The sequence below is a fragment of the Nesoenas mayeri genome, assembly GCF_963082525.1.
Source record: "Nesoenas mayeri genome assembly, chromosome: 6".
Classification (NCBI taxonomy): Eukaryota; Metazoa; Chordata; class Aves; order Columbiformes; family Columbidae; genus Nesoenas; species Nesoenas mayeri.
This window is the reverse complement of record NC_137545.1, coordinates 10,509,978-10,522,579: the sequence shown is the minus strand read 5'-3', so window position 1 is coordinate 10,522,579 and position 12,602 is coordinate 10,509,978. Positions and strand designations below refer to the sequence as shown.

The window sequence follows — 12,602 nt, the reverse complement described above, 5'->3', positions numbered from 1 at the left end:
GCTATATAGGATTGGGAAGACAAGAGCTGACTAAATAGATATAGATCTAGATATATAAACATATAGATATATCTATTTTTTACCCCCTAAACCCTAGGCACCCTTTTTCTTCCAGCCTAAACGCTCACGTCCCAAGCTGCTGCCCGCAATTAAACTGGCAACTTAATCCAAGAGGTGCTGCCACAACACAACCCAGTGACTGTTTGACACTCATTGTATCGTGTGCCCGTCATCATCTGACCCTGCTGGAGTTATAAATACAACAACAATAGAGCCTTAACTGGATTATAATTAGACAATGAGCCCAGGAGGATGGAAACAATGAACTATAAAAGCCCATCTATCCACCTCCCAGCTAGGAGGATCTACACACATGGAAAGCACTGGAATGGATGAGTTACCGGAACCTGTAACAGAAAAGCTACAGATTTGCCCCAAATTGGATTCAGAGCATACTCTGACGGCTCACGCTCCTGCCACCAGGTATTACAAAGCCCTGGTCGCGGGAGACCTGAGAAGCCTCGAGGTCCTGACTGACCGATACTATCAAGATGTCAACATGGTTTTTGAGATCAATAAAAATGAGCTGGAGTGGCAAGTGAAAAGCCAAGGATCTTATGGACTCTCAGGTACATTTTCTTTAAAGGACAGTTCAGAAAAAAATATAAAACCAGGTATATACTAACCCTAGATAGGAGAGGTGCAGTGCATTTAAGTGCCTAACACTGTTTTCACAGAGCTTGTTGGCTCTTGGCTGGTTTCTGGTTAAGAGGACGGTGCCCTGCAGCCCTAGCCATAAATGTTCAACACTTTATTTTCTTCTCTTCTGCACATACTAACCCACTGGAGGGACAGGAAGTGTAAAAAATGTGTGTCTACATCATTTTTCCAGGTTGAGATGGGGCACAGTCTTGACTTAGGCATGCTTGCAAGAGGGCTCACAGCCCAAATTCCCCATGCAGGGGTTCAGAAAGGGCAGCCTGGTCTTAGCTGGCAGGAATAAGATGCTCCCAGGGAAGTGGTACCCAGTGCCTTACAACCCCAGAAGCTTCTCATGGTCCCAGATGCTCATCGGACACTGTGCACTTACAGATGGTCCCAGGGCTGCTGGGAAATGCCATGCCTTGCTCCAGCTGAGCCCAAACCCAGCTCTTCCCATGCCCAGCCCTGCATCACCCTCCTAACATGCTCCTACCTAGCTTGGGTGCCTTCAGGCCCAGCCTCATCCCAGCAAAGACAGCTTTTCTCCTCCCATAGGTGCAGGTGGGGAATTTGTAGGCTGCCTTTTAGCTCCTGCCAGCAAGGTCTTGCACGCAGGCTCCCCTGGCTGTGGGCAGGGTATTGGTTTACCCAACTTGTGCCATATGAAGTCCTGCTCCTGGACGTGCACATGCCAGGCAAGTTTTGCTTCCTCTCTTGCCAACAACATTCAGAGCAGCCACCAACCTTAATCAGGCTCTTTGAAACCTCTAAAGCTGCCAGGGAGCTAAAAGAAAAATGGAAAAAGCAGCAAGATGATGTGGTTTATGTGCAAGGCATAGAGGATGGGAATGGCCCCAAGCTCTGCAAGCCCCAGGGCATCAGCCCCATTCCTTCCTCCCTGCAGGGCTGTGGTCGCTGGAGTACAAGCGGGAGCTGACCACCCCGCTGTGCCTGGCCGCTCGCTGGGGCCACACCGCCTGCCTGCGCCATCTCCTGCGCCGACGGGCCGACCCCAACCTGGCGCCGGGGTGGCGCGGGCCCCTGCACGAAGCCTGTCTGGGGGGTCACACCGACTGCGTCGAGCTGCTGCTGGAGTACAAGGCTGATCCCAACCTGCAGAGCGATGAGGGCCTGGCCCCGCTGCATCTCTGCACCACTCCAGACTCCCTGGGGTAAGAAGGTCCCCTCCCGTCAGCATCTCCCTGCTGATAACTTCTGCCCGCATCCCCTGCATGCAGACTCCAGCGCTTCTGCCTCTGTGGGGTGGAAAAATGGTGCCACGGTCCCCTGTAAGGCTTCCCACATGCTCACACGTCTACCAGCTGCTGTGGCACACTCAGCATAGCCAAAAAAAAAAGGACATTTTGTTGCCAGGCATATTGCATGGCACAGGTCTCCTTCCCATGGACAGGAGCAGCCCAGCACAGCTCCATATGCTTTTCGTTCCTCCTCTTTTCTGATGATTTATCCTACAATCATTACATCCTGCATCCCAGGTCCAGCATGCTTTGTCCCAGGAGATGGATCCAGTCATGGGGCACATGGGTCACCCCAACATCCTGCCCTCCTCATCTCATGCCATCCCCATCTGTGAGGGGTGTCAGTGACAACCAGGGCACCCACTCCTTCCAAAGTCCCAGCCCCAGAGCTATAATAAAGACATGGGGTCTGTGGAATGGGGAGAAACCCTCTCACCTTTTCCCCCACCACGTATGGGTCTACTTTGGTTTATAGTTGGGCATAAGGCTCAGTCACATGCATCCGTTCCCTTCTCACCCTGGATCAGCATCACAGAGATGAGCATAAACATTGCCTTGAAAAAATAAGCTTTTGTGCACACATGTATGTCTCAGTAGGACTTTAAGTGCCTGAATCATTAGACCTAAGGAACTGGGGTGGTGGTTTATTTATTTATTTTAATTTTTTTTACTCTTTTTTTTTTTTTTTTTGGTTATAAAGAGCTCAGCCCCTTGATATCCTAATGAAGCTGCTTAGGGCCATAGCAAATTTCTTTGCCTACCAGCTGTAGTGAAAACAGCCCCAGCTTCTGGATTCAATCGTCTCCCCTTTAATGCATAGTGAGCTGAACTAGAAGCAGGTGGTGGAGACAAGATTCCCAGTACAGATCCCGTGTATCATGGGCCAAGTGTCAGGGAAAGAGCTCTGGAAAAGAAAAGCAGACAGACAGGAAAAGATTTGCGGATGTAAATATCTCAAGCCCAGGTTATTAATAAGTCTCTGCAAGACCACCAAAAATCAAGTATTAATCAAATGTTGGTTCAGCTAAAAATTTAGGGATTAATCAAACACATCCTTGGTGAGATAAGAGTTAGAATGAGTGAGCCGGATAAAGGAGGATGCTACAAGTAGCTCTCATCATTTATAAGAAACAGGTTTTAATTCCTCTACTCAAGCTCCCTTTTGACTTTAAAGCCTTCAGTCTCCAACCCCAAGCCATCCTGGAAGCCCCAGGATGGGTATTTAAGGTTTCATCAACTTGTTCTTCCCCAGTAGAGACATGGCACATAAACCAGCATGGTGCATGGAGAGGACCCCATGGCCCACAGAGGTCCAGGTGTTTTCTTGTTGGCCAGGTGCTTCCCAGCTTGGAATTAAAAAAAAATATATATATTATTTATATTTTATATATATATATATATATATATATACACACATATATATATATAAAATGAGTCATTGTCACAAAACCACATGTTGTTTCCCCCAGAAGGACAGAGGGGGATGGCAGGTAAGCCAGCAAACAGCAACATGGGGATTAGACAGATGCAACGTGGAAACAGCTGAGTTATAAGCCCTTGAATATTGGGGCTTTATAATGGAAATGGTGAGAGACCCTTAACTACGCTACCCAGCGCTATGGGGGCTTCTACAATAACTAAGCCTACTCCCTTGAAAGATCAAAAATTAATAGACATTTCAGACAGGTTTTGAGGTTTCGACCACTGCTTTTCAATCGCAGAGACTTTGCTAAAGTTAGAGACTGAGGAGGTCAAGCTTTAGGTAACACAAACATTTCCTCTTTGATTAGGGGGAGACTACTTTACCTTGCCTTTTTTTTATTTTATTATTTTTTTTATTGAGTAGTGGATTTTAGGTCATCCTTAATTTTTTACTGACAATAAAGAGCAGGTCATTGACCTACATAGAGAGCTATTTTATTTTTCTCCCTCTCAGTAACAATGGCCAGAACACCTATGTGCCGGGTTCTTCTGTATTCCCATATACTCGGCAATTCACCATGGGGGCAGGACTTAAAACCTTTGAGCCTCTCAGTGACTGGGATAAAAAAAAATTATCTGGGCTTCCTTCCAGCCATTTGAGCTTCAGAATCCATGAGATTTCAACAAAAAGGATATCAGAGCTTTAATCTAGGAGCTTTTTGAAGAGATGGAAAAAAAAAAAGTTCCAGTAAAGTTCAGTCTTACCTTCTTCACTTTAGGAGCTGTTCATGCCAACGTCGGCCTATTTAGTAGAGTTCCTCTCCTTGACCTCTTTTTTACAGCAGAGATAATTAACATGGTGGGGTAAGATGAGTCTCTAAATTCACTGCACTCTCTCCCTGGTGCTCTCCCGTTTCCCTCTTAAAGCCGGGATGATTAAAGGAGTCTGCCTTCATTGGCACCCCGAAAAAAAATAAAATAAAAATAATTGAGGGGGAGAGGAAGAGTTTCAACTCTCCCGGCAGTGCCGGGGGAAGAGCAGGCGTGGGGCGGTGGGAAGGTGCATCGCAGGGATGCAGGATGTAGCTTCCACCTCCCATCACGGTACCCACAGCAGAAGGGATGGCGAATGCTGCTGCGTTTGTAGAGTCCTCCTTCAGATCTGCAAGTCAGAAAAAGCTCTCTGAAGATCCCAGGTTTCCCATACAGCCAGGGAGAGCCTACCTGGAGAGAAATCCCCCAGGGCTTGCTTTCTCCAGCCTTCCACGAAGGGAAGAGGGCTCAGGCAAGGGATGAGGAAAGAAGATGTCACCTCTGCCTCTGTGTGACTTGGGCTTATGGCTGAGTAACGTCTTTGTGGGCACTTCTTCACTTCTTCTCTCGACCCTGAGAGCTGAAAACAGGGTTGTCTTGTGGCTCCTACCCTCCAGCACCAAGGGATGGGAGAGACATGCTGAGGTGAATCAAAGCAAGAGGAGACTCAGTGTCCAAGAGGCTCTGTGCAAGAAATGGTGGGATAGGGACCGAGCACAAGAGGGGCTAGCTCAGGGAGACAGGGTGGGTTTTGCTTAGGAAATGTGAGATGAGAATAGCTCTTCATGGGAGGAATTAGCAGAAAACAAGAGCCAAGCAGGAAGGCAGGTACCTAAAAAGGCAACCCTATCAAGATAGCAAGGCTCTCAAATGCCAGGGAGATGAGCACTAACACGCCATTATTGGACCTGGCCCTGTGGCACCCTCTGGCTATTCCAGCATCAGCCCAGACACACTGCCCTTTTGGCTGCAGGAAGGAAATGTGACTACAAATAAAAGGACCACAGATTTCAAAAGCCAGTATTTAGCATCATCTAGTGCTAAACCTCATCCTCTGCTCCATTTAGCACTGCTAAAAGACAAAACTCAGAGCATTTGGAGCCATCATTTTGGAAATTTGTCCTCCCACTGGGGAAGACCAGCTCCTTAATGGGTCCAAAGCAAGAAACAAAGGGTCCAAAAGCAAGAAACAAAGGGTCCAAAAGCAAGAAACAAAGGGTCCAAAAGCAGATACAGAGCACAACCTGAGGCATGATCCTGCTCTTTGGAGGAGCTGCTCCCGAAGTTGGTGTGACTAAATGAAGCTTTGGTGAAAAGACAGTGTAGAGAGCAATGATGCTCCTGGGCTGGTGTTCGCCCTGTGGCAGCAGAGCAGACCCCAAGCAGGTACAACCAGCCCTTGGCAGCAGTATTGCCATGGTTCACTGGTGGGTTTGCAATGCCACAAAAGATTTTCATCTGTTAAAGAAAAGCAGGCTTCTTTTCTCCTTGTTGTAGGAAATCAATAAGAATTGCATTTCAGAGCCTAGCTTGGGGAAGGTGGTTTTTCCAAGCGAGATCAACCTGTAATAGATCACAAGCAGATGGACGCCATGAAAAACAACCAAGTGAAGGACAGGAAAGCATCATGCAGGCCCCAGGAAGAGGGGAAAAAAAAACAAACAGGAGATTTTTTCCTTAAGAAGACTGAGGGCCTGAGTGGGTTTTTTGGACAGGAATTTCCCTCTAGCCTCCAGTGCCTCAACCTCCTGCTCCTCCTGCTGGTTATTCATCACATCCCATTTCAAGTTGAATCCCACCTTCCCAGCCTGGGCATTTTTCATCCCAAATTGAGCAGCACCCCACCGAGCCATGCTGCCAGCAAGAGGGCAGGGGAGGACATGTCCTGCCTGACATTGCACAGACATCTGCCCCATTTCTACTGATGAGTGAAGAAGGAAGATAAAACCCACACTGTTTTATCCCGTTTATTTGAGACAGGACCCCAGGCGCAATGTAGACCTGTAGAACAGCAGTTATCACAAATTAGTGTGATTTTGACCTAATGAGCAACTTGCCCAAGCAAGGAGACATTTGAGTGTGTTACCCATCACTCACAAATGAGTTAGGAAGGGTTTAGAAGTGATTACAAACTAGTCAGAATTAGACCTGCAAGAGTGACTGTTTGAAGGTATCGCTCCCACTGGTGATTGCACCAGGCTGGATGCAAACCAAACAGGTTTACTTTCCCATCCTGTGTCTGAATTTCTGCTGAACTGAATCCATGGCCCCATGCAATATTTCCAGAAAATTAGAGAGGAATCCTCAAAAAGCAGCATCAATTGAGCTCTATTTAGGGGGACTTCGTTCTAATCTGATGATGAACAACAGGACATTAATAAAATCTAAAAATTTAAGGAAAAAAAAACCTAGAAATGCTGGTAAACTTTAGAGCACATGAGCAGTAAAGATTAGAGGTTAAAATAAGAACATAAATCCAGCAAACATGAATGGCATCTACTCAGCACCTGCTCATGCCCCATACATCCAAATGGGAGGCACGTGCTCCTCACGGGGAGCTCATCATTTACATTAACCAGAGGAGATCATCCTTTATTTATAGCCCCTCACTAACATTCCCTCTTTGCTGAGGGAGGACCATCCAGGGAAAAAAATGCAAAATAAACCAACTCAGCTTTCTTCTAACCAGTTAGCCACTGAACTTAATAATATATAAAAATAACCCTTTGGGAAAACAGCATCTGGAAAGGGTAGTATTTCCATTCTGGTATTTCTAGAAGAATATTTGACATGTCTAGCAGGAGGCCAAGAGGAATTGAACTCCCTGTAATTAAAATCCCATCCTCTCTCACTAAGGTAAACCCCTGTGGCAGAGCGAGGATGCTGGGCTGGAGGGGCTGGGCACAGCTCTTGGCTTTGCCAGGCAACCCATAATGTACCAGCCTTCACCTGGAAATTCAGGGCAGGGGAATATTCCCTCTCTATTGCCTCTGCAGGTGTAAACCTCCAGCCTGGGCTCTCTTGATACACAGCACTTGCCAAAACCAGTACAGTGCTTGTGCTCAGGGGTCTCCAGGCAGAGCCAGCTCCTTGCCTGGGAAGAAGCAGAGATGCTTTAAGTGTGAACTACTAAAAAAAAAAAAGAAAAAGAAAAAAAAATCCTGGACTAGACTGCTGCATGTTTTGCAACCAAGACAGAAATATATTCTTTCCATTTTTCCCTGCAGAACCATCCCTTGGTTTGCCCTGAATATGTTATTTTAGGTGCAGAGCTAACCGTGACATTAGGATCAAGTTAACCCAGAAAGGTCCCTAGAGAGTCATTATAATTAGGGCTACAAATTCCCTGCTATTGACAGTAGACAAGACCAGTAAATATGACCCATCACAGTGTGATTTGCTCCAGGAACAAACACCTTCCAACAAAGTTTTACTGACCAGTAGCAGACAGCAAATGCCAAAAAAACAAAACCCACAACTCAGCAAGATAAGCCATTCCTTAGGAAAGGGTTTCATCACAATCTTAGAGTAAGAAGGGCACTGTGAAGTAAGGTTCTGAGGACTTTAGGTCTGGCACAACCCCAAACCCAATCCGCTCACCCACAACTGCATCCCCAGCAGAAAGCATCCACTGCAGCTGCCCCAGCAAGGTCCAGTGCCGGCTGGCAGCACCTGGGAGCATTACACCTGCAAAGGCTGTAAGACATGGCCTGTCCCCACAGATCCTGCAGGATTTTTTTTTTTCCTGGCAAACTCAGGCTTGATATGCATGGGAAAAACAGCCCAAGGGGGTGTTTGCAGATTCTGCACCACCAAGGACAGTGAGTGTCTCATCAGCTCCTATCAAACCTTGCGGGAGGTAATGCTGCAGGTTCAGAAAGGTTCAAGTAGATTATTACTATTATTACTATTCTACTATTATTGTTTTCCCCACACACGTTAATATTAATCTGGGACAGAAAAAACAAGCAATGCCCTAGCACCATCCTTCCTCCCTGGGGCTCCTCTTCTTCCCCATCCCTCCTGCTGGAGAGCTCAGGCTGGGACTCTGCTCCCCCTCAGCTCCACATCATTTCTCTTCTATATCAGCCCAGAAACTCACTTAGAGCTCTGGGCGATAACTGAGCTAGAAGAAAAGCTTATTAGAAGGAAATGAAACAGACAGGGGCGGGAGGGTTTGAAGGTTGATACACCTCCCTAGGCTCCAGCCAGCCACTACTGAGGCTTTCTAAAGAACTGCTCTTCCCGCATCCCCAGCAGCATCACTTGGGAAACTCAAGCTGGCTACATTTTCAAGGTCTCACTTGGACCACATGTGGGTCTGCCCCCCCCCCTACAAAAAATAACTCCTCAATGCCACAGCATTGGGCTCAAACCTGTGCACTAACCTGGCTGTTGACAGCCTTTCCTGGGCTGTGACATTGAGCCACACCATCCCCAGCAGCTCCCAGCAGGAGGTGGAGCAATCACTTTGATTCATTTAGACTGGCTGATCAAATCCATTTAGTCACATATATTAAAAATAAATAAATAAATAAAACCAAACACATTGGAGCAGATCTGGTATCTTCAACCTCCATCTGTTGCCAGAAGGATGCAGGCAGAAAGCTCTGATAGAAACCAGGGTCCCCACGTTGCAGCAGCCATGATACCTCTTTGGAATCACACACAGGGATGTTAGAGAGAAAGAAAGGCAGGAGCGGGATAGAGAGGGTTACTTACCTTGATTTATTCCTCCTGGGAACTGCAGGTGCTGCCACTCCATCGTCACAAGAGCTGAGTGCCCAACAAGCCAGCAAAACTCATTCCAGTAGGCTCAAGACACCTGGAAAGATGTTTCTGTTTAGGATAGGCAGAAAAAATGATTGTTTAGTACTGTCTGGAGTGACAGCCCAAGAAAGGTATTTGGGTCCCTTAACAGGAGAAGAGGAATCTATTTTTATAAACAAACAAACCCACACCAAGCTCTTCTCATGCACAGAGGTGTTACCAAGCATTTCCCACCATGTCACCTTGCTCACAGCACAGATCAAGGTGAAGGATGTTTACAGTTGAGAAGCTCTGTGGATGTCAGCCAAGGGGTGGGATTGTATAGATCGTCTCCATAACACCCCAGGGCTACGTCTGTGCCAGGAAATAAAACTGCAGCCAACAGACTGATGGCATGAAGATGCCCATCACCCTGTATGTCCTCATCATGGCTGGATGCATTCCTCACCAGCTGGGACAGACCTGGCTGGCATGGCTGACCATGGGCACTGCTCTCAGTGCTGCCTGGCCACCAGCACAGCCAAGACAGTGATCACCATCCCTGGTGGGTCAAGGATGGTCAGGGTAGTCAATGATGGTCAGGGATGACCATTCATTAATTATGCTGGTCAAGGGCAAGAAGGAGACATCGCCCAAACCACCACCAGTACCATGGCCATGGTGTGCACCAGGGCACAGAGTCACCCTCCCCAGCCTCTGCTGCTCTGAATGCAACAACTCCCATGGAATCCCAGCTCCAGCCTGATCCCCATCCTCACCCCACATCACCTCCCACCTGTCATCCCTCAAGGCTCCCACTCCAGCCCGCATCCCCCAGAACCCATCTGTGCGGTGCACCCCCCAGCCTCCCCATCTCTTTGCAGATGTGCCAAGCTCCTGCTGAGACACAGGGCCACTGTTGACCTGCCCAGCGAGGATGGAGGGGAGACAGCACTGCACGTGGCAGCCAGGCACTGCCTCTGTGACCATGCCCGCCTCTACCTAAAGTATGGGGCATGCGTCGACGCACGTAGCGCACGAGAGGAGACAGCCCTCAGCATCCTCTGCGGGCAGGCGCTGGGCACCGGCGAGGACTGCCTGCAGTTTTGCCGGCTGCTGGCTGCCCACGGCGCTGACATCGATGCCCGAGATGAGACGCAGAGGAGCCCCTTGCACAAGGCGTGCGGGGCCGCCAACGCTGCCCTGGCACGCTTCCTCCTGCTGCGTGGGGCCGACGTCAACGCCATGGACTACGGTGGCACCTCCCCGCTACGCTGCGTGCTGCAGAGCACTATCTTCAAGCAGAACATTAGGCCACATCTCACCGTCCAGCTGCTGCTCAACCATGGGTCCCAGAAGATATGGCCTGCCGCCTTCGTCAAGGTACTGGCCCCAAAGCAGCCCCTGGATATCCCCTCACACCCAGGATTTTACAATTAGGGTCAGGGTGCTTTGGGAAATAAAAAGATGGGGGGCTGGGACGGTTTGGGATAGGCTCCTGGTCCAGACGGGGAGATGGGACCATGGCATCGGGGCTGGCGATGCTAATGAGAATGATGGAAGTGAAAACACTTGCAGCGTAGCAGCAGGGAAAAGTAGGCAGGGTGAAGGGCAGGATGGAGCCAGCACAAGCATGGGGGACCAGCAAAGAGGATTTTTCCTGCCTGGGGGTGTCAGACAAAGGCCTGGGACATCAGCCATCAATGCAGCTGCTTTATGGCTCTGTGTTTCATTAATTTTACACCAAACAATAACAAAAATATTATCCTGGCTTATCACGCACAGCCAAAAATGTAAATAATAAGTAAGGGATGCATCCAGATGAAGAAGAGACAAAGCAAGGCAGGTCTTCTTATCACTTCTCACTTGGAGAAAGATGTCCAAAGCATGCCAAGATAAACTTTACACCTGCATCATACCAACATGGGAGTATCCCAACTTGGACCGTGGTAGGGAGGGATGAGCCCCAGCTGCAGCACATGGGTGCTCTGCCTCTCTGGGACGTGCATCTCTGCCTGAAATGCTCCCATTGCCCACAACTAGGTGCTGAAGTCTTGTGCGGCTGTGCCAGAGGTCATCGAAGTCCTCTTCAATTCCTACTCACAAATCCCCATCTCCGAGAAGTGGATTGAGGCCGTGCCGGAGGAGGTGTTTCAGGTGAGATGGCGCTGGTGGTTTGGCAGGGTTGGCTGAGCCCTGAACAGGCAGTTTTTCACACCAAGAGTTTTTTTTCCCATCCAAACTTCACTTGGGTGGAAAAAAAAAAATAAAAAAAAAAATAAAATAAAGGAAAATAGTCCTCAGGGAGCCACCACAAACCCCCAAAGCAGCTTTGCACCCCTTTATCTCCCTCAACACCAAAACTCCTATCCCTGCCCCTGGCCTGCAATAAGGGAGTGGAGCATCTCCCATGGGAGGAAAGGCTGAGGGAGCTGGGGCTCTTTAGCTTGGTGAAGAGGAGACTGAGGGGTGACCTCATTAATGTTCACAGATATATAAAGGGTGAGTGTCAGGAGGATGGAGACAGGCTCTTCTCGGTGACAACCAATGGTAGGACAAGGGGCAATGGGTACAAACTGGAACACAAAAGGTTCCACTTAAATTTGAGAAGAAACTTCTTCTCAGCAAGGGTGACAGACACTGGAATAGGCTGCCCAGGGCGGGTGTGGAGTCTCCTACTCTGGAGGCATTCAAGACCTGCCTGGACACATTCCTGTGTAACCTCATCCGGGTGTTCCTGCTCCGGCAGGGGGATTGGATTAGATGATCTTTCAAGGTCCCTTCCAATCCCTGACATTCTGTGATTCTGTGAAAATACAATCCCAACATCTGGACCAACCCTGGAGCCAGACCACTGCCTGGCAGGAGCCCACATCACTAATTTTTAAAAACTTGTCACCAGTGCGCAACAGGTACGGCCAGCCTGCTCTTGAATGATCTGGGATGGCTGCCTTGCCCTCACAGGTCTTTGGTTAGCTTGACTGCAAGGGAGGACAGCAGCTGAAACGCAAATAAAGCTCTTCAGCATGTACAAAATCACAGAATGTTAGGGACTGGAATGTTCCATTGGATGGGAGAAATTATTTCTGTTCCAAGCTAAGGCTGAGGCTGCACAGACTGAGCACGCTTTGTTTCACCCTCTTAGAAAAAAGTGGGTCTCTTCTATGTCATCTCTAAGGATTTCTGTAGGGACGCTGCTGCCCGTGGGCATGAAAGCATCTCCCCAAACCACACCTGTGGTGAGGCTAGGTTTCTTCACGTGTGCTTCCACAGAAGAGTTCCTCATCCAGCCTTTGCTTGCAGGAGCCGTGTCAGCGCACAGACCCCTAACCCACAGGCAATCACCGATGGGTTTTTTAACCCCTCCCCTAGGATCTTCATCTCAAAAGTATCTCTAGCTTGTGTGGCTTAATGAGGAAAAAAATAAAACCAACCGATGCTCATGCTTTTTCTCTCCCCCTCTCTTTGCAGCAGCACCAGCTATTCTATGAGTCCTTTTTCCGGCTGGCGGGCACAGTCCGGTGCCTGCAACATTTGTGCCGCTCCGCCATTCGGCAAAAGTTTGGCAGCAAATGCCATCGCCTGATCCCCTTGCTGCCTGTGCCCAAGCCTTTGCACGATTACCTGCTGCTGGAGCCCGAAGGAGTCGTGCTTTGA

At 48.6% G+C, this 12,602-nt stretch overlaps 1 protein-coding gene across 1 annotated transcript; it reads left to right on the top strand.

The window, feature by feature from the left end:
- Window positions 1–388: 388 nt before the first annotated feature.
- ASB18 (ankyrin repeat and SOCS box containing 18) lies at window positions 389–12,602 on the top strand (the record flags this gene model as incomplete). Its single annotated transcript, XM_080347233.1, has 5 exons — window positions 389–629; window positions 1,607–1,874; window positions 9,830–10,328; window positions 10,989–11,102; window positions 12,417–12,602. 5 exons carry the CDS (start codon window positions 389–391, stop codon window positions 12,600–12,602), a joined length of 1,308 nt encoding a protein of 435 aa, XP_080203359.1.